At 40.3% G+C, this 26,249-nt stretch overlaps 1 protein-coding gene and 1 long non-coding RNA gene across 3 annotated transcripts in view; one reads left to right on the forward strand and one right to left on the reverse strand.

The window, feature by feature from the left end:
• The window catches only part of LOC124175667 (T-box transcription factor TBX20-like), a 34,293-nt gene extending 13,185 nt beyond the window's left edge, over positions 1 to 21,108 (forward strand). Inside the window, exons 4-6 of one of the 2 annotated variants that reach the window (XM_046556070.1) lie at positions 7,586 to 7,750; positions 7,938 to 8,014; positions 18,889 to 21,108. In XM_046556070.1, coding sequence (XP_046412026.1) covers positions 7,586 to 7,750; positions 7,938 to 8,014; positions 18,889 to 19,294 — 648 coding nt within the window. In that variant the 3' untranslated portion in view covers positions 19,295 to 21,108. Of the gene's footprint in view, positions 1 to 7,585; positions 7,751 to 7,937; positions 8,015 to 8,080; positions 8,461 to 18,888 lie in introns of those variants that run through there. The other variant, XM_046556071.1, reaches the window with a different exon arrangement.
• Positions 2,104 to 4,876, reverse strand: LOC124175668. Its single transcript, XR_006869208.1, has 2 exons — positions 4,790 to 4,876; positions 2,104 to 2,276 (listed from the first exon to the last, which is right to left on the reverse strand). It is a non-coding gene; the product is annotated as an uncharacterized LOC124175668 (long non-coding RNA).
• Positions 21,109 to 26,249: the final 5,141 nt, after the last annotated feature.

The raw sequence follows: 26,249 nt of genomic DNA on the forward strand, positions 1-26,249 counted from the left end.
TTACACCACACACTCTGTGTTCGAGCCACACACGTAGCCGTAGGTCGTTAATACAGATTTCACAATAATATGCAGACAGGCTTTTCTTTTCACCGGTTCCTTTATCCTGCGATATAGCTGTCAGTGAAATTGAACAAAATTTCATCGCCGTTTTTACGCGTTCCTTCCAACCCTGCCCCATCCGGAAGAAAATGGAGTTGATGGAGAGAGGGTTCGGTTCAAAACACTGGAGTAAACCATACTTATGGTTCAAAGTATTGCTGAGAAGCAGTTTAAATGACTAAACTTTGTTTTGATTAAGTTCACAAATACAGTTGTACTTCCCTTTGTCGTTTAATCCGCGGTTTCGACAAAATGATTGTTATATTAAATGAAAACATTGTAATATTATCTTATCATTGCATGCGTTAAGGACATCTTGACTCTATTTGATGTATGTGTTGTGTGTGACGTTTTTGGGTAATAATGTGCGGTTGGATTTATGATACAAGCTCCGAAGAATGTATCGTCATGTCGATCAGGATGAATTCACGTTGCAGTAGCTGGCTATCAACTCAAAAATTTCTAGCCCTGAGAGGCTGCATAAAAAATGACCGTCAGTCTCTGAGCAGTCAAAACTGAGATGTAACTTTTGACCCACTTACCGTACAGTTGAAAGGCGCGTAGATTGAGCTTACAATTAGGGTAATGGTACGATGAAATTGGTATGCCTACCTAAACGACATCAGCTACCGCAATTTTATCACGGATGGAATTATTTTCCGTGGAATGTAAAACATTCTTAGGTGTCTATTTCCTTTTTTACCTTAGTAAGTCATCTTTTGACGTTCTATTCAGATATTCATATGGACTGTATGAATTACTTAACGTGTAACACTTGAAATACACAAAGACTGAGTTCAGAGTAATGGTACCACTGAACTGATAAACCCACTTATTGTTGGACTTGAGCTACCGCGATTTTGCCACGAGTTGAATTATTATCCGTAAGTCTTGTCCAGCCTTCTCACATGTCATCTCATCTCCTTAGCGAGGCATCGCGGATAGTCTCTCCGCGTAAAGCAGCTACCTGACATGGTGGAGTTATCCAAGCGGTATTTAATACCGCGACGAGGTTTAGGAAGCGTTGGATACATTCGCTCCGTGGGTGGAGGTACGGACGCGACTGACTCCCTTTCCTCGTAGCTGTTACGCACACTTGACAACGGTCAGGGGTAACGATGACTTCGTATAGGCTAATAAATTGTTCGAATGTTTGCCCGGACCTTTTGTCATGATGATTACGGGCAGTAGCCTACGCCCGCGCTCTTTACCCGCTGGGTAGTCTAGCCCTCTTCCCTTCCATTGACGTCGTATGCACAAGCACACGAACACCGTCCTTCCTTCTTCAACGGGAATAGCTCACCCACACCCACCTCCTTCGTGGCGTTTCGCTGTGAGTTGCCTGCTAGTGTGCAAGTGGAATAGGCCTCTCACTTCGTCTTTCTCGCTGCACACGCACCATCGTCGTCCGGACGCCAGTCAACTCGACGACTCGGAACTCAGGACTCAAGTGGTAGGGAACATTCCTTGGCCACGGGCACTATTTCATCGTTTCGTATGACGCGATATTATAAGACCCCCGCCTGTGACTGCTCGGTCTACAGGGTGGTCCAAAAGCGACGCTACGAGCATTCGCCGTCTGATATGCATTTTCGATTCAACTAATATCATTGTCTTATCGTTCCGCTCTGGATATTTTTCACATCTTTTATTCTGTCATTTTCAGCAAACGTGGACTCCGCTGAAATCACTTTCAATCTCCGGTGCTATGGCCGCCAACAATAGCTACAGCGAGCCTATTACGTATGCCGGGCAAATGTTAGTATAGTTTGTGTACAGGGTGTTTCCAAATGAAAATTTCACTCCCTGATCGTCGGGTTGATATGTAATTGTCGAATGTTCACGTTTTACCCATATACTCGGCAAATGGCATTTGATACTTATTTTCCTCTGTTTAATTATAACATCGCTTCAAATTCCGAGAAATTATCACAGGATTTACAATCGCTAATCCTGTGTAATCGTTAGGAAAAAATTGGAATATCGACGGGAACAATATAATTATATAATCGTAGCTGTATTCTCAATCGCTTTAAGGTTATCGCGTAATACTCTACAACTGAACCATGAATTTCTCGTATTTTTTAACAATTTCCTAAACCTTTTTTTACGGCTCTATAATTTGGCAACACTGCCATCTTCTTAATACCACCCTCCATCTTCCGCAATCTTCCCTGAAACAGAATTCAAAATCTAAATATCGTAAAACAGTGAATGCAAGTAGACTAGAAAACATCATAACGTACACTCTCAGTGTATTGGGTGAGAATTGAATTGCGATTTATTGTTGTTGAGGTTATGTAAACGGATGACAGAGGAACATGATAACAATGATACTTTGACTGGTAAGGTAGATTTGTAAAACCACGGGTGTGAGGAAATGTTGATTTTTTGGTGTTGCGCGATAGTTGACGAGCATTTAAAGGTCGGTGGCAGGACTTGACAAGCAACTATTCAATTTAAAGGAAAAAACACCTTTTGCGCCCTCCTGTACAATTAGCCGCGCCTCCAGCACGCGGAGTTGTTTTACACGACTGGCGTCATGTAGCGACTTTGTATAGCTAATGTCACGGAGGTGAATTTCACCCAGGAGGCTCCACAGGGGCGCATGACCGCATCCTACCAACGAATGTCAGTTGACGTAGGTATAATTATTTCACGATAAACGTGTTGTTAAATCTTTCACATGATCACTTTCCAAGTCATGATCGAGCACCTAACGCATATGTCAGTTATTCAACAAAGTTGCGTGATTAATTTTTGCTGCTACCTAACGAGATGAGAGATATGGGTGATGGTTTGTACGTCAACTGCCCCACGTCGAAGTACTGTAACAATCACCGAGGCTTTGATTCGGTCGCCTGAAATGAACGCGGATGGAAGGATATGTACAAAAATCTTGGTTTGGCTTCTTGATAGGTATCATTCTCTACGGTAAGTACAGGCCTGCACATTAATGGGTCTGTTCTGAGCCCAGCGACTTGCTCATCGCGTCTCTCGGTTTCTCTCTTTCTTCTCGTTCTTGGAATAAAGCGCACGCGAAAATTCAAGTACTCGATTCCTCCGTTTAGAGAATAGCCATTAATTTGCAGGTATGCACATGCATAGTTTGTACTGCCCCGAGTTTACGAGACATCATCCATGCAAAGATTTTCATGCCGAGCAAACGGTACTCGAAAAAACTGAAAATACGCCTCGGTTTCCTCAAGACATCATCCTCAATGCATAACAGCCACTGTTGGAATTACTAAGACGTCATCCCAATCATGTTCTGAAGTAATTTGATGTAGACACGCGATGGGGTTACAGTAGGCATTGCTTTATACATAGATCAACGTATTGCTGTAAGTATACGCTGAATGGCGCTCAATATTGCGCGGGAACGCAACATACATTTATGCATATATTTATGTATGTACTGTGATATTCTGAGGAAACTGAGTATCCAAATTCACATGTTTCGAATAATTTTATTTCATACTGGTTGACTGGATCAATCACGCTCAGGTTTTCTTCCGCTTGCAGATTCGCCACCTACTTCAAACCGCGAGGTGATTATTTTTTTCATCTCGTAATGAAATTGGATTTTGGAACGAAGTAGTTCAACTCGATCGACAAGAAAGCGTTGCAACGTTGTACTATTTACTAGTGAATAGTGATTATAATTGATGCAAACATCTCTAGGGTCTCTGAATGAATTCATCCCAGCAGTACTATTCATGTTCACTAATTGATCCATTCGCTTTCGAAATTGCATTTTATTGCGGAACCAAATGAAGCAGTAAGTGACTCGTTGTCGGCCTATTTCAATATTCAACATACACGGAGAAAAATTTCATTTGTCATAGTAACTAGAAAAATTCAGTAAAACAGGTATCGTTAAAAAAATTGTTTGAATATTGTTGGAATTACGAAAAACGAGGCACGCGCAACCATTTTGCGCTATTGTTGATCATTTTTTGGTAATTGCAATGCAAAATCAGTTTCTGAGGTTTACTCTACTTTTTTAGTTAAACAAGGTTTTAACTTCAATTTATTCTTGCACAAGCATTAAATTTTCGCAACAGTTACAAGAAAATCTAGCAACAGTGATCGTAATGAGAAAGAATAGTAACCGATACTAGACTTTCTGGTAACAGCTACAAATCTAATTTTCATTCTGCACCTAGAATTATATTTTTTGATTGTGGTAAAAAATGAAAATAGTCAGGGACTGAGCGGTAACCGGAACTAAAAATTTCTCTCACAATCAGTGTAACCTCAGCGTCAACCTCAGGATACTTCATATGATACAGAGGTGTGAAAATAATTCAAAAATTGAAATCGTTCGAAGAGTTATATTATTCAAACTAGTTGAACAGTTTCTTGATATCATCGCGGTACATCTACCATACACCGTGCAGGATACAAAATAGTGGAAAATAAACGAATTATGTATAATAAGGTGTGCGCATGAACACGATGATAACCAGCTGTCCTGTAGCTTCTTGGATACAGGAATTTGTTCGTCGACTACCGCAGTAATTTTACTTCAATCTCAATTTAACGTTATACGGGCTCCAGTCACACGTGTCGAACGTATAACGTAGGTACATAAAGTAGCTGAACATAACATAAATGGTTAAATGAGAAAAAAAAAAAAAAAAATGAAATAAAAATAAAAGAAACGTTAACGTTCATTTCTTACCAAAGTTATATCTTTCGATTTCCTGGCCTCCTCGCCTTATCTGATCTTCAATGCGTTATAAACTGAAATGTACGCTCCGTATTTATTACAACCTATATCCAACGTGTCCGCATGAGACTGTTCAACAGTCTGACACTTTGACCACAGTTGTGTACGTGCATACATATGCATGTGTACATATACATCATTTATACAGAGAGAGGCTCTGCACACAGAGAGATGAAGTAAAATGTGATAGAGGCCGGGGAAAAAGGAAAGAGGGAAGGGAGGGAGGTAAAGAAAGAGAGAGAGAGAGAGAGAGAGAGGGAGAGGTAGAGCGAAGGATATCCTCGTGTCCACCGGGCCACCTGCAGCCGTTAGGTGGGTTTCAACAGTTGCGAGGACGCAGCCGCCTCCATATTTCATATTAGCTATAATATAAGTCTGATTCCACTCTACCCCTCTCCCCTCTACGGTCATGCACGTTGGTACTCGTATGCATATGCACACGGTTAGACGGTCAGACAGACGTATGCTAACGACGTAGCCTACCTGCCGGGCTGTCCGGTCAGCGCTTATCACGTGCTCAATAAACTACGTAATTATCAAACCAAGTGGCACAAGTCCTTTTTATACATTTCGTACACCTTTACCGTGGGTTCTTTGGACTGGTACGGCGATGACCGGAGGTTAGAATTCTAAGTGCTTACGCGCTCGCGTGCATTCGTTTCACAGTTCGTTTTTATTGTGAATTTTATTTTATTTGAAACCAGCTCCTCGTAAACTTCGTACCCGGCTCGCTTCTCGCGTGCAAAAAGCAAATAATTATTCTCTGTTTTAAACGCAGTGTTTTATAATTATACACATATGGGAAAGAAACCAAGAGTCCCTATGTAACGTAACCAAAATGTGAATTCGAAATTCCCTAACAATTCTAGTTTCGTTTTTTTCTTCTCTTATTTAGGCTACTCAATCTAGCCAACTCAAGCATTGATATGTTGGATCGTCTGGATAAGAAGTTACGTAAACTAAATAAAAAAAGAACAAACGTAAAATCTCCGGTAATGTTATATGCGCCAATGATGGTGAACACGGTTGAAACAACATTTCTACCGTGTAATAAAAATCACTCCTGCACGTCAACAATGTGGGAAGAGGTTTTATAACTAGATGCTTCAAAATGTTTCAACTCTGCAGGTGTTTTTTTACCCGATTTATATATATTGGGCTTATTCGCTATAGAAATCGCCAGAGATCGTCTGGAAAATCGTTTTACAACTAGCTGTCTCCAGATTGGATAAGAATAGATCGGTGTAAATGTGGTGTCAAAGATGTTCATCGATAATTACATTTACTCGGTACATAAATGACTGGCGATGCGGCCGACGTGCGAGAATGGAAGTGATTGTCACATAATTCGTATATAATCTAACTCGCATTTTGGTTCGAACCGAAATCAAGTTAGCCGAAAGGTTAAGGCATTCTTAAAGAATATTGCCGTGCATATAACACTGCCGAAGACTTCCTAGCAGAGTGTTTCTTTTTTCTTAAATTTCGATTCATCGTTAAACTTTGTTGAGCCCCGAGCCGCGTTACTGATTTAAGGAATATGTTCACGAGAATCGATCCCATTTAAGTTTTTCGAACATTAGTCGATTAAAAATATCTTGCGATATCATAGGTCGGTAAATTATCATATGAATCGATCATAGAATAATGTGCAAAAACTAACCTAGAAGCTCGTCTCACAGTGAAACAAATAGTTTAAAAATCTGTACGATATTTATTTAGCCTTAGCTGACCTTAGCGCACTTGCTAACAATAGCACGATCATTTTGCAAAAAGTTTCAAATCAATTAGAAGTTTTGTGAAAATATCAGACTGATTCTCGTAAATACTCTTGAACCGGTCATGTGACTCCGTAGTGAAAAAACTTGAAGGTTACCTTACATTAAACAACTTCGGAAAACAGTTTAGCTCTCACTCATCATTTCACATGAGTATGAGGTTATGAAACGCGATTGGTCCTAGCCGGGCCGACTGTCTCGTGACCGAAAAATAAAGAAAGTCTCGGCGTCCGCTGCAGGGGGCTAATCGCTACACGCGTAGGATACTCTTTGACTAATCGTGTCGCGTATGATACCGGTTCACGACGCGGCTCGATCTCTCGCTCGGCGGGCACAGCTTTCGTATATCCATTCTGCCATATCTATCCAATCTACATTCTACTTGCTTCGTGCTTCATGCCCGACTAGATATCGCGCGATATCTTCTTGGGAGTTCTACGTATCCTCTAGTCTCGACGATGAACAATGAATCCCATCATTTTATAGTCACTCATCATTCAAACGTTATTCAGCCGGTTAAGGGAACTCCTGCTTTACCGACGAATTCCACAATGCCTATTTTACACCTTCTTCCGCTCCTCGCAGATGGGATTATTGAAAACATAATGATTGTGCTTGTTGAAGCGCTATGAAAAAAATTCGTAACCTCGAAACTCGAAATATATTTACATCAGTGTTCTGATTAATCTTCCAAACGTTTAGTTACCAGTTTGAAGAGATTTCGTTCCTCAGGACGAGATAAAAGTGTAGAATACGATTTGCAGTGTTCGTCGATGAAACAAAAAATTTTAACGCCCCCTTAAATTTGAGCACTCGAAGCGGAAGGAACAAAAATCTCAAGTCAAGCAATTGGAAAACAAATGTTGTCCTTTTCGTGGATTTGATTCATGATAAAGCAATATATTGGCAATTGGTAATAAAATTTAACCCACTGTGTTCGACTTGTATGTTTTTTCTTTTTTTTTTGCAGATTATCTTGAACTCTATGCACCGATACCAGCCAAGAATACACTTGGTTCGATGTCGTTCGCCGGAGGACAACAGCCCGATTACGGACCTTCAGCATGAGGAACACAAGACTTTCATCTTTCCGGAAGCCATATTTACTGCGGTTACGGCATACCAGAATCAGCTGGTACGCAATCTTAATCTTATTATACATTTGCAGTATTACATTATTGATATGATGTTACATTCAAAAAAGAGATGATGATTTTCAAGAATAACATCGCCTTATATTTTAGCGAACTCGTTTTATTCAACGCAACTCGCATTCGTTTCAACGCCTAAGGATTATTATTATATATCTACTTTTCTTTCAGATAACCAAGTTGAAAATTGACAGCAATCCGTTTGCTAAGGGTTTTCGCGATTCATCCAGGCTGACGGATTTTGACCGGTAAGTAACATGTTTTTGTCTCTTACGTATAATACTTATGCGTACAAGTTAATATTTTTTACGCAGGTAAAACAATTTGAATAAGCGCCGACTGTGAATGTGATTATAAACACGGATTTTGCGCTCAATTGAAAAAATCCGATTATTACAAATATCTAGTGATACAAAATATATCCATAAATCAAGTATAATTATCGCTAATATTGGAAGTCAGGACGCATTATCGGATGCATTATAATTCGCGTTGGTGTAAAACGAGTCGATACACGTTAATAGGAAATAATCCGTTTTATTCAGGTTGTACGATTTAGGTTTAATGGTTCGAGTAGTATTTCATATTATAGATATTCGGAACACTTGAAAAGCAACCGATCAAGATTGTTTGTCTGTATTTCTCAATTTTGAATAATGTCTGTAATTAAGCGTGACTACAAAATAATTAGAAGATGCAGGAGTAGGAATGGTAATAGAGTGATATGTTTGAAAAAATAATTTACTTTTATTGCCACGAACAAGGAATGCCTAGATAGAGGTACATAATTCAAACTAAAGTTTGTTCAAATTTCGGAAACACATCTTTTAAATTTCTTAGTGAACCCTCTTAATCGAATCTAAAAGCACAGGTAGGTATTAAATGCGATCCCTTTTTCCTTCCATTTCTCAGCCTCGGCACCTGCCCCGCACACAAGCTATACTTATCTCCGTGTAATTTGGAAGTGAGCTTCGATCGAACGTCGAAATATTTTACCAACGACAAAGCTTCGATGTTCTTAAGCGCTATTGTACGTCTTCGCACAGGTACTCAGCAGGTATATTCTAGCCGGAATTCGTGCAAAAGGTGTTGGTCTATAAATTAACCAGCCGTGTACAGTGGCCCTTCAGGAAACTCACACCCGAGATGAACTAGCAGCATTTTAAGTTCCATTCTTCCGAGTCAAGCGAGTTGCGACGACGCGCACCCCGAAACTAGGAGATTGTAGATTGCCGGCGACAGATGAGCTGGCTAGGTTGGAAGAGGCGAAAAACGAATTACCCTCCCGCCCAAAAGGACTTGGGGATTCGGTCGATTTTCTAGGTATCACTGACAATCAGATATAACTCAACATTGGGTGCTAGGATTGCTTTTTTCGGAAAATGATTTCGGGACTGTGTACGATGAACATTTTGATACGAGTTAAACGCGGCACTTACACATTCTTACCGTCTATTGTGTACAATAAAATCTAGAAAGTCTGGAATTTGGAAGAGTGAGATGCATAAAAATTATCGACAAATCCAGTCCGATTTTGAAAAACGCTACAATCAGTTTATGTTTAGACTGTGCGGACGTGATTTCTCAGGAAAAGTCTCGAAATCTTTATTTCCGATATTTGAATGTTGCGTCCTGGATATGTTAGGCTCGGGGCAAGAGTGAAACCACCGTTTGCTATACGAGATATATGCTTGAATATTTCCTTAACGCGAGTCGAAACCGTATAATCAACATAGGCCCGAGGCAGGCCAAAGGTTTGGGGCGTTTGTCGAGCAGCGGGTAAAAAGTCGGCGTGTTCAATAAACGGGAAACTAGCTGGCTCGATGTCAATTCACGATTTTTTCCGTAAAACGCATTCTGCTTGCTCGAATATTTAATTAACTGTTCGCTGAAATACCGACATGTAAATTTTTTCGTTCGTTAAAGCAGGCCGATAAACTTCTACCGGTGAAACGATTAGAAAAATTAGTTTGACAGATTTTCGCATGCATCACATTTCGCAATTTGACAAGTTAAAAAAACTGTTCTTTAAATTGAAAAAAAATTGAGGAGAGGAAACTATTCACCATCCTTTTATCCCTCCCTTTCTGTTCTTCTATAATGTAAATTTGCCGTTTTATTTATGTTACCCACGATGAAAATCTCCGACACCGCTCAACCGACTGCGATGAGGTTTTATTTATGATGGAGATAATTTATCGGGAATAGTTCAAATATACGGATTTTAAGAGATTACCGTTGAAAAAAAAAACCAAGTCATTATACATACAGACACTGAAATAGTCAGATGCGCCGCGTCAAGTCTAGCTGCTATAAGTTAATGTCATATTTTTATAACGTGCGGATCTATTAGCTGTACTTGTATACTGTATAGGTTAGAGTATAATGCATAATGCATTGTATGAAGAACTTGCATGACCAAACTTATACCTTATAAGCTCGATTTTTTTTTATCAAAAATATTATTATTATTATTATTATTTATTTATTTTTTTTGCTTAAATCATGTACACAAATTAACGCGTACATGCCCGTGTAAAAAGAAGATGCTTCAAAACGTATAGAAATTGGTAAACCTCAAGGTTCGCACGTTAAGGGGACACGAGTGTAATTCCAATTGTTTTGATTAAATAAAAAATTCTAATTATCAATAAATTTTTGTAAAATTTACAATTATTCTCGTATCTGTTTGGATTAATTGTACTCAGTAAGTTCCTAGATATTGGTTAGAATGACGAGTGACGTGAAAAATCAGAGTGCTTGAGAATACTTTTTTCCACAATAATTTTAAATAATTATGTAGCTTTCCTGGTAGTGTAAAATAAAAGTTGGCATTCAATTTGCAATTTAATAATTATCTACATCAAATTATGCTACTTATTTGTCATTTACAATATTCAGATAAATTTCAAATTTAAAAAGTTTGACGAGTAAGAGAAATTTAATTTTTCAAATATTATTGACATTGAACTGAAAGATGTTCGTTACCCGTCTTTTCATCATTTCAACTTCCCTTTGTAAATAAGTGACATAGTTTGATGGTCGAGGATCAGATTGGAAATTAAATGTCAAATTTTCTTCTGTACGCTACCGGGAGAGAAGTGGAATAATTTCAGAATTTCGACTCCTTAGATGTCTCTATCACGGGTCATAACTGCCCGAGCATAAGCTTGAAGTACGGAGTTGTCGAACGCTTTTCAAACGTTGCAATACTTTTGTTTCCATGAATAAATACGTAAAATAAACGTTCAACCCACCATTATTGATATATTTCATGTATATTAGGGTGATCCGTACTTAGGGTGTTGATGATTTTTTGTCAGACCACCCCCCAAATCAACTATAAATAATTCAAAAAAAATTTCCTAATTCTTTCAGATTTTTATATCAATTCTAAACCGTGCCTGTAAATGGATGGATATCACCATTTAAAATACACCTGTTTCAGATACATTCTCAGCATATAATTTATTGTAAGAGTGACGATGTTCGAGTCAATCTGTAATTGCGAAGATTTAGTGAGTATTAGTACTACTATCTGAGAAAAAATTCACATCATCATACCAACCAATCTCGACGAATTGCACACCCTAGAAATTTGACTTTTTCTTTTTATTTATAAGAAATGCAATTGTTTATATTACCTGGTATGATGATGTGAATTTTTTCTCAGATAGTAGCACTAATGCTCACTAGCACCTCACATTTATGGATTTTTTCGAACATTATTACTCTTACAGTAAAATATATACTAAGAACGTGTCCGAAACACGTGTATTTTAAATTGGGAAATCCTTCCTCTTACCGTCACGGGTTACAGTTGATATAAAAATCTGAAAAAAATTGTGAATTGTTTTTAAATTATTTATAGTCGATTTGGTGGGGTGATCCGGAATAAATTCGTCAACATTCTAAATGAGGACCACCCTAATGTACATATAATATCCGTTCTTTCGTATTTCAATGCTTCGTCGAAGTACTACAATACAACTTCATTCCGACCATGTAAACACCGTCCTAATAAATCTTGACTCAAGTTGTTTCGGAATCGATCGTTTTTAAAGAATCTTATTTACATTCTTCTCCCGTCGTGTCAAGTCTCTCAAGTTTATTCCCAAGCACCGATAGTCGAATTTTTTAACCTTCGTTCCCGCGGTTCGACTCCCTCCACAAAGTGCCTCGACAACGAGCCCCCTTGCAGAAAATTTCAAGAGTTGTAACTCGACGCGTATCGCTAGCGATTTTGTCGCGTACCTCTCGACAGACGTACGCCGGGGGGGGGGGGGGGGGCTGGAATAGCACATAGGATAGAAATCCGGCTGCGGAGCCGATAATGCGGAAGGGCCATCGAGCATGCGCGCGGCGGCACCGGCTTAATGAGAGAGCGGGCCGTTCACCGCAACAGAGCGCGAGCACCCGCCCACTTCACGCCGGCGCTGATAGATAGATGGCCCTGGGGGTTTCTGGTTCTCTCGCTCATTGGGTTTCCCCGCTCTCTCTCTCTCTCCAACTCTCCGGCCGTTTCCCTTTTTCCCTCGGCGATCGAGCGATGAAGCGAGCGAGTGCAGCGCGCCTTGTCTCCTTCCCTCCGGCCCGGGGGACGGAAGGGAGGGCAGGGAGGGTAAGGCATTCATCTATATTAGCTCCGAGAGCGGGCGGCCTGTCATTACCGCCGCCGCGCTGCCCCCACCCGGCACGCCAGCGTCCCAACGCGTTGGCCCATTAGCGGCCTGCTGCATTACCGAGAGGGAGAGAAACCTCGAGGTGCAAGCCTGGCGGCTGCGGCGCGGCGAGCCCCGGCACCCAGCAGCAATGCAGAGCTAATAACTGCCGTTTAAAACGCAAAAACAACGCCGCCCGAATCGATCTTCGGTGCTGTTCCGAGCCGGGTTCGATTCCCCGAGAAACGGAGGAAGAGAGAGAGAGAGAGAGAGAGAAAGGATCCTCCTCCTCTTCCTCATCCTTCTCGTATATTCTTCTTCTATACCTGACTGCGTTATGGGCTACGGTGCACCGCCGCAATCTTAGGAAACCGCAAATTCAAGTGCGCATGCGCCAAACAAGTCGATTCCATGCGTTGATTGGACCGAACCGCGCTCGTATTATCGTCTGCTTGTCAGGTTCGCCAACTTGGTAAGACGCGCTGGATCGATTCTGAAACTGATGCGCAACGAGAAGAATGACTTTTTTTGTTCCGGTTACCGCTCAGTCCTTGACTTATTTTTTTTTACCACAATCGAAAAATATAGTCCTAGGTAGAAAATGAACATTAGTTTTTTTAGCCGTTACCGGAAAGTCTAGTATTCGTTACTATTCTTTCTCACTACGCCCACTGGTACAATATTTTCTTGCGACTGTTGCGAAAATTTAATGCTCGTGCAACGATAAATTGACGTTAAAGCCTTATTTAAGTAAAAAAGTAGAGTAAACCTCAGAAACTGATTTTTCGTTGCAATTACCAAAAAAGGATCTACAATAGCGCAAAATGGTTACGCGCACCTCGTTTTTCGTAATTCCAACAATATTCAAACAGTTTTTTTTAACGATACCTCTTTTACTCAATTTTTCTAGTTACTATAACAAATGAATTTTTCTCAGTGTAATACTATTGACGAAGAAATAGTGATTATTGCTGGTGATATTGTTTCTTTCAACTATCTGATTTCAAATGATTTGATTATATTAGTCGATCGGACCAAATGGCGCTCGGATTATCATCTGCTTGTCTGTTTCGTCAACTTCGGTTAATACTCGTAATTAGCGTTTGGGGTCATGCTCAGGATGAGTCGAGATATGCTGGCTGGTTCCGTCGATCCCGAGAAGAAATTCAGTTGCGTAACTAATTGTAAGCAGATCAAACCAATGGGCCGGAAAAAGTTGTGTATAAATAGTGATTATCGATGAAAACATCAGTAAAGTCTACTGGAATTACCAATGACCAAATAAAAAAATTAAAAATGATTCACTTTTAAAAAAAGTTACGCTCAACTGTGCGATTAACCAAACAACGCATCTAACAGTAACACCAAAAACTGGTATCGAATTAGTGTCGACTCCTGAAAATAGCTTCTGATGAGTGACCAGGCGTCGTCAATACCAATAATCGATCAAGTAAATTTTGCATAATTTTGCGGATGCTCGTAAATTTTATTGACAGAAATTTGTATCGATAACTCTCAGCTTTCGAATGGTACAAACCATGCAGCGGTGCGAAAAAGTCATTAAATCCACCATTTCATGAAGAAGAACGGAAAAAGTCGACGCAGTGCAACGCTGACGTCGTCAGTGTCGGCGGGACGAAGGCGTTAGGGTCATTATCGCGGATCATTACCTAGCAGACCCTACCGTGCGACGTTGGACGATGGGCCATAGCGTCCGGGAACCATAGGCATACCGCTTCTTCCTCTTTTTCACCTACCAACCTTCCACTACACTCGCGTGCTTCGTTCACACCCCGATCCTCCTCATTGTCAGAGGAACCCTACCAACATGCATTTCTCTCGGATGCACGTACATACCTACTTCATGCTCATACACCACTACCTGCTTGTTCGTGCTCTCGGCGCGGTCGGCGGCAGCCGTCTAAATTACAGGCTCGACCGTATTTTGTTGTTTTGTTGTTTTTCAACGCGCCGAAAGGAAATGAGCGAGCGAGCGAGCGAGCGCGTCACGCCAACCCAAACCCGCTAATTTCTATTCATATTTTATGGCTATTAATTTCTTCGCTGTTATACCTTGCCTGTCTCTCCACCACCGCCTTAAACCTCTTCTTTCTATATCTGTCTCTTTCTTTTACTCACCACGTATCTTCGACTTAAAGCCACTTCAATTTCTCTATAGCATTTCCGATACGATTCGTTCACAGTGCTTTGTTCAGCTAACTAACCTCCGATTATAAACAGCCTTATAAGGAGAGTATGACACCTAAGCAGATCATGGATTCTGCTCAAACTTTTAGAATCGTTTCTTTGGCTTAAGATATGAAGCCTGCACGATATGTAATAACATCTCACAGGCCTCAATTCTCTTTGTGTAAAATTGGTATTATCAGCAATTTGATGAATAAAATAAATTTGATGACAAATAAAACCTGTCGTGTATTTTACCTTAAATATAAATTTTCCTTTTTCTCCGCCGAAGTTTCGATGACAATATTTTACAGATTGAAATATAAACGGATATATTAATACTTTAGAGCTACAGTGAAGTATAACCGGCGAATTTGAGACTGATCTATTGTAAATTGCGCGAAGAAAGGTCCGGTAGATAGAATCATGCATCAGAAGTTCCATATTTCGGTTCCAAGAAACACCGTTAGAAGTTTCAGCAAAATCCATGATCCGTAGTTCTGATACTCAAATCTCCTTGTTAGTATTATACTGTTCACCAGATCTATGGCAATTGTTCAAGGCTTCCAAATTCAATTGTTCTCCAATTTATCTGATGGAAATAAGGTCGTCGAGAGTCCTTACGGTACAGAATCCTCTTTAGCCATGGTTCTACAGAATTCTACGTCGCGACCCCAGTCTTTTTCCCCACAGATGAATAAATTATTTTCTCTGTATCCCGGTGACCTTGAAATCAAGTTTTTTTCACCTCCATCCCGAGGGAGTGCAAAAACTCGCTGGCGCGAACGCGTCCAAATAATTTGTGATAAAGTATTCAGTTTTCCTCGACATGACAAAAGTCCTTCTGTCATTTATGGCGCGTATCTGCGACTCTCTTCTTGTAACCTGACGTTTCAAAGCTCGTATTTTCAGACCACCCTTGTCTACTTGTGTGCGGCTTGAGTAGCCGCTTCGAGGAGCGATCGTGGAGCGTGAGGTAAGAGGAGGAGAGTCATTCGATAGACTACCTTTGACCATCAACGGGTGTAACCTATCATTATCCTACCACTTACCTAACGCTTGTATCAGGCAGCGGAATAACCGGGCCTCGCCGTTCGGTGGAATTCATCTTATTGTCCGTTCTAGCCACGAGATTATCAAACAATAATTTCACTGTTCTCAAACGTCTGAAATACTTAAAGATATCGTGTGCTCTCGAGAAGTAAAATATATTGAGAATATATTCCCTGTCGTCTGACTATATATATATATATATATGTATGGTTGTATATACATATATATTTTACACGTACACACACACGCAGGCACACACATATAATACATATATCCAACGCCCCGAGCATACCGCGCTGAATTATTCAAAGGCGTATCATGGGATGCGGACGATCACACGCTACGCACTCAGTAGTTATACCTATAGGCGAACCTTTGAATAACCCCCGACACTGTACACCTTGTCCTTTTAGGGAAAAGTGAATTAGAAGTGGGAAGTAGGCAGAAAACTGTCCTTTTCCTTGTGACGGTCTGAAAAAACTGTAGATCCAACTGTAGTTCAATCGGATTTTCGTTTACTGGTTAGGTTCGACAAGTTGATAAAACTGGAGTAGTAATTCAGGTTACGCTGGATTGATGTATAGGCGGCCGATTGGTTTTTGAGAAATTTCAGTTCTGGAACTCGTGCGCAAGAATCTATTAAATCGTTATACTATCGTCGAAGCAATAGTGATTAATGCTATTGTATTATTTTTTTATTTTTTATTTATTTTTTTCTTGTCACGTAACCAAGGATAGCTATTTTTCGAAAAAAAAGGTTAACATTGTGAAGTAAGTTCCTTTTCCTCACGCCTCACGCCTCATCTTTCATCTTTACTCTGGCTGTAAATCACAACACTCAGTGATTAGTTTCCCCGACGAGAATTCTTAAACAGTCCCTGCGGGCAAAAATACTCCAAAGACTGGTTGAGCCTTCTCACCTGACGTCTACCAGGGATCTTGCAAACTTGATATTAAGTAGTTTTTCTAGTTTATTGTTACAGTCCTTGCTCAAGGGCCAGACTTACGAGTTTATCCTCTGTGCTACACAAATTACTTCTACATGTCTTCGTTTCTTTGAGAACCACTCTGATATTGTTGCAAAAGGCTGTGAAAGTGAAGAAATATTCATAAAACTCACGGTAACACGAATAGTACTTTTGACCCACAAATACGATAAAAAGTTAAGTGAAAAATTGAGTGTTGCATGCTCGATACGCGTTCTGCGGTACAGAAATAATACCTCATATTGAAATAAGACACGAACAAGCTTTGAAGATGAGGAAGATCGAGGATGAGGTGTTAGGCAACGATGAAATCAAACTGGAAACAATCACGTGCTAGGTTGCGTTAGATATTTTTTGCGCCCAGGTATTCGATTACAGTGTGAAAGCCAAACTGCACGAATGTGCATTTCAGGTATTTATAAAAACTAACAGGTACTGCACATCATCTGCACGGAGAATAATTTCTAGCCGTAGCCATTGTACGAACTCCAGGCACGGATGAACCAACAGGTACGGAAGGACCTAGAAATGCTGGTACCCATTTTCGGTATTAACTTAAGTATTGACGTTTTCGAAATAGTAGGATTTAAATATATCTCTGCCTAATCCAATTGCTATTGAATGAATACGACTCAATATACTCGCGTGAATAATACTCAATAATACTCACATAAATATCATATATTTTGAGTTAATCGTCCCCTGTGACCAACGTCCATGAACCAACCCCCAACGAATTCTCAAATATATTTATCTTTTACTGTCATCGAGAAACCTAGTTTACGGTAAAGCCGAATGAAAATGCGTTTCTTAAGTATAAATCGAAAATTTAACACGCAGTATTTTTTTTTTTTTATATACAGTCGGTACAGTACTTCGGTTCGCATATGTTGATGCAACCATAAAATCATATCAAGATTGATGTCGCGGTTCTCCGAAAATGTAGTGTTCGAAACCATAGTTACAGTGAAAACTAACTTCGGTACCTGTCGCATTTTCTACCTATTCATTCTACACGCTATTCCGAGAAAATCTATTGTACAATAACAAATTTCGCGGTAACTATGAAACAATGATATTTTTCCCAATGCGTGAAAAAGGTAATTTTTTTTCGAGTACAGACAGACGAGTGCAAATAGTGGTTCAATAGAGTTTGGGTCTTGACAGCGATGTTTTACGACAACGAGGAGAATGAATGGAAGCGGACGCTGCCGTGTGTGGTCCAGCACGTCCGGGCAGTCCGAGCACGCTGACGATTAGCTTCAGGGCCTTAATCCCTCTGGCCTACGTCGGCTGGGTCCTTGGCTCAGTATGCCTCTGACGGTGCGCATACCCTTGGCTCGGTATGCATGCCCGTGCACAAGGTGTCGTGTTACTCGCTAAGCAGTGTAGAAGGGTCGGAAGGGCCTGAGGAACGAGACAAAAAACAAACGCCATCGTCCTTCTTGTGCAGTCGCCACGCGTGCCCATATGCAGAATCCATTGTTCTACTCTGGCATGGACCGCCATATTCGCACGATTTCGAGTCAGATCCAGAGCCAAAGGCATTCGGTTCATAACGCGAATCAGTTTTTTTTTAGACAGACTCGAAGCCTATCGCACTTGACGATGACGGTGAGTGCAAGATTTACTCTTCTTGCTTAGCCGGCACTTCCTTGTACACGTGATAAGAGTTTCTAGCCTGTGGCTTTTAAGGCTGGTAATCCCGCTGCGCGGATGGGATTCGCAATGTTCGAAAAAGAGAAAGCGTTGTGAACAATGCGGGATGGTCCCCGTGGGTGCCAGTTTTAAATGGATAGGGGTGAAAAACCATGGTCAGGACCACCGTAGCGTGGAACGAAAAATACTGTTGGATGTACTGAAGACCATTTATCAACATTCTATTTTTCGAAACTTCTTAGAACTCCACCAGAGAACCCAAAATATAAGCTCCGTCTTTGGCATATTGTAAATACCTTCATAACTCATTGGATGTTATCCGGATATCCGCTCAGTGATATTTTTTTCAATTTATGAACAGAAATATATTGATTCGTGCTCTCGACAACTCTCCTTAATTTTTTTACTCCACCGGTAACCGTAACTAAAAATTTCTCTCAATGTACCGGTCTAGATGTCCTCTCGGTGTGAATGTACTCGGTTAGGTCACGTAACGTCAGCTCGAGTTAGATTCGCTCGCGTTTGGTTACCTTGGGAATTGAGACTCACGACCATTTTCTTTGACGATGCTTTCAGAGATCCGATGGAGCTGATGGAACAACAGTTGGTGCGATGCGGCGTGCCGCCGCTTCGACTCTACGAGCACCTCGCCATGTCGTCCTCGGGGTTAGGAGGAGGCGTCCAACACGACGGAAGCGGACAACACGGCGGAACTCACCCTCTGGCACCTTGGCTCCCTCCCGCCTCCGCCCTCGTTTACGGAGGGGTGGCGCAGGCCCATGGACGGGGGGGGATTCCCTCCCCATTCGCGACACACTTCGCGGCGTTTCCTACCCCCACCACGACGAGTCTCCCGTGGCCCATGCTGCCCCGACGACCCTCACCCTCCTCGACGACGACGGGGATGAGGTACGCTCCGTATCCACCCTCGGCATCGACGCCGCCGCCGCTGCGTCCGCCACGCCCAGCCACCCCCAATTAGCCCCGGAACTCCGCTTATTCTCTTCGCCCCTTGCGCCCAACCCCCCGTGTATAGCCTCTAAGTATATACTGTCTAGTTGTATAATAGTGGTAGATAAATAATATTCGTCGGCGATGCTCGAGGGGATCACGGGATTTCCGGTTTCGTAGAGAAATTCGGCTTTCATACTGTTTCGGAATTTTTCATTTCACGCCAAAATCAAATCAAATCTTTCGAACTTGTGAAAATCGTAGACTCTGTCATTTTTGCTTACATTTTGAAAATATGAATTCATATATCGAACAACGCAGTATAGAAATGTGTACAGTACATTAGGTATATACGAAATGCGGATTGCACACGTGGACTTATTTCATCAAGGAAATCCACGGTCACAAGTGCAATCATAATCCCTAATCATTTTTTCGCTACGGGTGGGAAAGATAGTTCGGAATAAAATTTGTTGAATTTGTCTTTGAAACACGAACGTCCGATATCCCCTTGAACTGCGTACCCCGAGGAGCCAAAGAAAAAACCCACAAGAGAGCGAGCGAGAGAGAAAGAGAGAGAGAGAATGTGTGTCAGTATAGCGTTATAGCGTGTGTACAGAGTTGAAAATATAATCATCCGATAATAAAAGACACAAGAAATGCTGCGCGAGCCAGATGGTATTTGCCGTGTTCTCAATTCTACGATGATAGTAATAATAACAACGTCAACGGCTTTCGGATACGGCGCCCGCGTATTTTCGCGTGACGATCGGTATTTCCCACGGAGTGTAAATTCTCTCCGCCAGGAGTACTCGTAAGAGGGAACCATAAGCGACTAGTTTTTTGCCTTCGCAGACGGACGAGTAAATTCGCGCGGAGTGAATCTTTGTTTCTAGGATTCAGTCGGCGCTTAAATCATAATTTAGTTACTCTTGCCATCGGTTATATCGCCGAAACACATCGCTTTAAGGCTGTACGTTACCGGAAGTCATCGTTGAGCCGAAACAAAATCCGAAGTGGCTCAAGAGCGGCCATGTTGATGTAGCGCTATCTGTTGATTTCTAAAAATCTCTACGTATACGGCGAAATTATTCTCAAACGGCATAATCATTCACACCAACGCTGCTGCGTCAGGTGAATCCGCAATTACAAATGATTGCCGCTCATTTTTTCGAAGATCGCGATGTTCGATACTTCGAAGTTAATTACATATCAATTTGTAATTGTGATTGGAACGTAGTAGAAATTCCAAACTCAGTCAAACAATTTAGGTATAACTCATCCACGGCGCATTAGTGTATTCCTGTTCTCTAATTGGTGCCAAATAAAGTAAGTTAGGCCAGTCCGCCGAAATCTAAATGTTAAATTTTTTTCTCCAACACCTCGATTTCAATAAAAGAATAATACAAATGGAAAGAGAATATTTCATTGCCATTTAAGGATAATTTCCCGGAGCGTACGTCATCGTAGTGCATAAAATAATAACACAGTAATGATGATTACATTGTTATAATTAACTGGGTGTGATTTCTCTATACATATATATATGCATATGTATATATATTATATATATTTATAATAATTTTAAAAATATGAGTATGTGTACATATACTATGTGAGTGCATGTATATAATTTAGACTTGTACGCCAATCGGAGGGTGGACGAATGTGTCAGTGAGTTAACGTTTGCACGTTTGTGTAATATTGAAATAGTTGTATCATACCATAATAGTATTAACTCGACCTTGTCAAAGGCGGTGAAAATTTGTAAATATAATAAATATAGATATCCGACTGTAGCGCGTCTATAGATTTAATTCCGTACTTTAATTGTATAGGCGTAGTGAAAAATGAATGATCTTTCAATAAACCGTGATGGTCGCATAACCACGACGCTGAATCCTTCGCCCAAAGTACCTCCTCTGATCCTTTATTCCCCCGCACTTCATTTTGCACTCTGGTATCGAGATTAGGTTCAACGCACCAGTAGCTGAACAGTTCTAATTAACCGACACCTTCTGCGATTGGGATTGGTCAAAAGCCACTATCCAGCATCAGGTTTCATGCCCAGCTACTACGTTCACCTTATACTCGATCGACTTACATTTCATTTCGTATTTGCCGCAAGGTCCATTCAATTATCTTAAGGTGCTAGAATTTCATGTGTTATTTTCAATTATTACTCCGTCAATCCATTTAGCGGAAATTTTTCTGATACTGTGATAACGAAAAGTGCAGTTTATAATTCCTTTAACAAAACGAAGATTCGTTTGTTCATTGAAATACGTAAGCTGGTGGACAATTCCGGTGTGAAAATGGAACGAGATCTAATCAGCACGAATGATCAAAACACCGTGAATATAATATATTGTCCAGGGTTTTTTCCTGGAGCGGTTATTAAAGCTTAAAGATCGAGCTGTAATTCTTGTTTAATCGTCTTGCTCAGCACCAATTAACATCAAGTTTATCTCTGCGAATGTATATGATTGTAGCGGCAGTATGTAATTGACCTTTGGCTTCGGTGCCGATTGACGAAGATCTAATCTCATGATTCGAAAAGATATCAGGCGTATAACCGCTCCACCGATCCTTTGAACTCACCGAACCTTTGATTCACGATCGATTGTGAATTGGTGGAGTAATTTTATTACAAATCGGACGGACGGAAAGAAAAGCATCTTATTAACGAAGATATCTTGCAATTCTTTCATTCGATACTTAAACCGTTTTAACCAATGAATTAGGGATAAAAAAGAGTTTCTACAGAAATTCCAGTTCTATCATCATATACTGCAATCACAAGTAACTATCGTAAAAGATATAATAACACGTACTTGTGGCATCATTATTGTTGTTGAAAATTTATTGCACTACTGACTACAATTTTATAAGAAAAACAATGCAACGAGTTCATGTAGAAATATTCTATTTTTTAATTCCAAATCATGTTTATGCTATCACGAGCACTACTTTGGATTGTTGTCGTATTTTCAAAATGTACCGAATTTTGTACAGCTATGTGGCGGCATTACCAAAAATATAACAAGAAGAAAAACAAGAAGAGCATTACATTAGAAAAAATCGGTAATCTACAGGTAGATCGGTCGAACAGAACGCTCGAGGTAATTTCCACGTACAAGGTGCTGAAACCTGATATCATGTATACAGATATGCCAAACGGGGCAAAAATTTTAACCTGTTAAATTGTATCGTGTTACTTTATCTGCGAGAAAGCTAAGCGTTGAAGGCTGATGTAATTCCAATTAGCGATCATTGTTATTGACGCTACATTTTTCGGTAAACTATAACGAAGTAACACCGAACGTTAGTGTGCCAGGCGAGTTGAAAGGTACGACTTATGATATTTCTCAATCGCTTGTAATTTTACAACGGACTGATGTAACAGCGAAGACAAAAAATTCATTGCTATTATCACGGCACGTTATACCGAATAATAAAATTGAAATTGTTAGCTAAACTACAATTTTAGTGTATATTTAGGAGGTACATCGGTATCATTGGCATTGCGATAGCGTGACTATAGCTAATAGTTTCCGTAGTAGCGTCCTATTTATCTGTGTGAGTGATTTCCAGAAATTACCTTTTTCAACAAATTGCGAACAGAGTAAATTCAACGCAACTAACAAGTGCGGCTGATTTCTACAGTCACTTGAAGTGTGTAGTTCTGATTTACAGCGACTTCTAATATTGCTGCTCAAAATTGATAGGATCTTAGAGAAAACATTCCGAGTCCAGAACAGCAAAGAAATGTTAGATTCAGTCTCAGGTAGAATCTGCAAGTTTTCAAGTTAAGAGTATGCTAGGCCTGTCTGTTTTACCGACAGATTCAGAAAATCGTATTTTATTCTTTTTCCCTCTCCTACACGATGAAATTGCTTTAAACTTTTAACAAAGGTAGGATCTATGATCGCGCGTGTATGACCGATCACTGAGAAAAAAAAGTTATTAAACCAAACAACTAACTTTTTGACTATTCCAGCTTATTTGGTTCGAACAATTTCTCACTCAGAACAACCACTCTTTACTTGAAATAAAAATTTGTTTCGCAAGACAGGTTTTGACTTAAGGAAATTATTTTGTTCATTAGATTATATAGCTACTCTGAACAAAAAAAAATCCATTCAAGTAAATGAGGATATGTTTGAAGTGAAACCAAGAAAGAGTTCTTGAGTTGCTATATGTACCACATTTAATTCAAGTTATTGACCAATAGAGTGAAATACAACTTTTCTCAATTTTAAACAATCATGTGTAGTTGAAAATTGCCAAACATACACTTGAAATCGATTTCAAGAACTCTCGATACCATTGCATGCGCGCTTGCTATAAATGAATCATTGTTTCTACGAAATGAACATTGTTTCACTGAAATAAAATTTTTGTTGTTTCGATAATCTTCTGATTTTGTGACGCGCATGTTTCACGTTTTTCAACCGAAATGATTATTCATTCAAAGTAGTACAAATTTCGGTCACTAGACGGCAAGCTTTCCCGCTTGAAAAGTAGCTTCAAAGATGCTTATATACTCGAATGCTTCGCATTGCCTTAATACAGATTCGTACGAATCTGCTAACTATACGTTACGCGATATGTTGGGTTATGGTTGTGATCCAACCATGTCTCCAATAACTAATTTGAAGCAATACATTACATGTTCGCAGAACTGGCATAATACTCAAATACTAAAGGAATCATTGAATTATTTAAGTACATTTAAATTCAAATACGGGGTTAGTCGTTGTAATTTCAGTTTTTACTGCAAAATGCCATATTTATCTTCTTTGATCGGAAGAATATCCCATTGGTCCTTGTAAACATTATTTGAGTGAAGTGACAATTTGTTTTGACAAGCAGCATGCAGCGTTTGGATGAAAATATCAAACTAGAAGAGCAACTGAGTGAGTTACGCAGCATAATCTCTATTCAATTCACTTAAATTATTTTTTATTGGTCTTAAACACGGATTTTTTAAATTGAAAAACACATAAATTGTCGCCTTGAATAAATGTGCTCTCAGGACTATGCAAACGCCCGGATTATTTCGATCCAATTAATATTCATCAAATCCAACAAATTTTTTTTCTCAGTGTAGCATGCCGCAACTTGAAAACAATCGACTGTAAGTATATTTATAAAGTTACCATCCGTATTCCAAATTTTCTTCAATCATCATTCAAGCAAAATCACAAACTCTAGAATTTCTCAAATTTCGATACGATTTCATCGCTCAGGACTTGAAAAAAAAAAAAAAAACAACCGGTGATACAGAAAATTGCAAAACCTCCTTGAAGTTTACCCAAAGTTCGAGACGATATCTTTGTTCAAAAGTGAAAAAAAAGGGTTTGGAATACGATCTGCTCACTTTTTTGTAATTATACTCCAACAGCCGCTGCGACATCTCAGCAAGCGGAGAATACAAGTTTAGGAATAAATGACCTTGCCGAGTTTCGCACGATCTATATCGCAGACTGTCAAACGATCACGGTCAGTACGGCATCATGCATTCTGAGACTAGAGAGAGAAGTCAGGGCGCATCCTCCTCGGTGCGGCGGGGGCTCATAAAATGGAAATCAATTACATCTACACTTAACCACTTAAACTGGTTTCGCTACGGTCTTAAAGCGGCCCGGGTCCGGGCCGAAGGAGCAGACGGTGAGCACCGCTGGAGGCTGTGCCAACGACGGCCCCAAAGATCATTCGTATCAACGTAATTACAAGCTCGGAAGCCGGCCTTCTTCTGCTCCCATACCCGGGCACACATCCTTGCCAGCGGTATGTGTTTACACGTGTATTGTGAAGCCCACGCCGCGTCCTCTGTCCCTCGTCACACTCTGCTCCTCCCATCACAACTATCCGACATCCCGCCACACCGTCGAGGGATTCGAAGCAGCACTTCCCGAGTGATCCTTACCTGCGGATATCGCAGGAGAAAAATATCCAATCGAAGTCGATTCGTGGTTTGACTCTTTCGAAGTACGAGGAGTTCTGAAAATTTTCATTCTTGCTAATATCGACCTCGACCTTGAATCAAGGTGGAGAACCATTTTCACCGTGAGGGCTGGTCGAGGACCGCAAAGGTGTTTCGGAGGTTGCGATTATCCGATTTCCTTGTGCAAAAGACCACTGTCCATCACGCTCATCGTCGGACCTGCGGTCCAAAGAGTTCCACCCGGGACCGAGGGGTCGAGGTGTTAGTCATGGAACGAAACTTTGAAATTGCTGCATCTAAAATAATTGCGCGCTGACAGGGCGTGAAATGAATTTATTTCATTTCATACAAGTATAACAGAATTACACGGCACTTGAAGGTGCGATGAAGATCCGACGGTTGCGGTCGAGGTCGGAGAACCAGTTTCCAAAATGAATGTTATGAACTTCTTTGTGCAGAATTACAATTTAGCGGTGGTCGATTTTTACGGAATTTACCTACTTGCAAACAACGTTGAGCTTGAGAAAAAAAAAAAATTAACCGTGTTTTCTTTACCGTCGAATACAGCGTCTGGTTTTACTCATTTTTTGATCCCCCCGCGAGATGAATTATGCTTCAATTTAAACTTTGGAAAATTATACGATTTATCATGGCGGTTGTATGGTCATTGAGAAATATTTGGAAAACTGACGAATCGATACAAAAAACAAAAAAAAAAAAAAAAAACAATTGGGTTCTCTGTTGAAAAAACAGAAAATTCCAACATTGTCTTAATGATAAGTCTTTTGTGATCTCGTAGTTTCTCGCGAGAAATGTTTCCATTTCTCCAAAGTCATCAACTATGCGTTTTAAAAAATATGTCTCCTTTCATCGTTACTTCCAGATTAATGGAAATGAATCTTTTTGTGACTTAGACGAAACCCGAGAATAAAGAAGGAGAGATTGTTCGGTGGCCAGATCCAAAAAGGAACTGGTAATTACGGAGTCTAGGTGTCAGAAGTGGTGTTTCTAAAACGGGTGGCTTTCAGGAAAGCGC

This window comes from Neodiprion fabricii, chromosome 2, assembly GCF_021155785.1.
Source record: "Neodiprion fabricii isolate iyNeoFabr1 chromosome 2, iyNeoFabr1.1, whole genome shotgun sequence".
Classification (NCBI taxonomy): domain Eukaryota; kingdom Metazoa; phylum Arthropoda; class Insecta; order Hymenoptera; family Diprionidae; genus Neodiprion; species Neodiprion fabricii.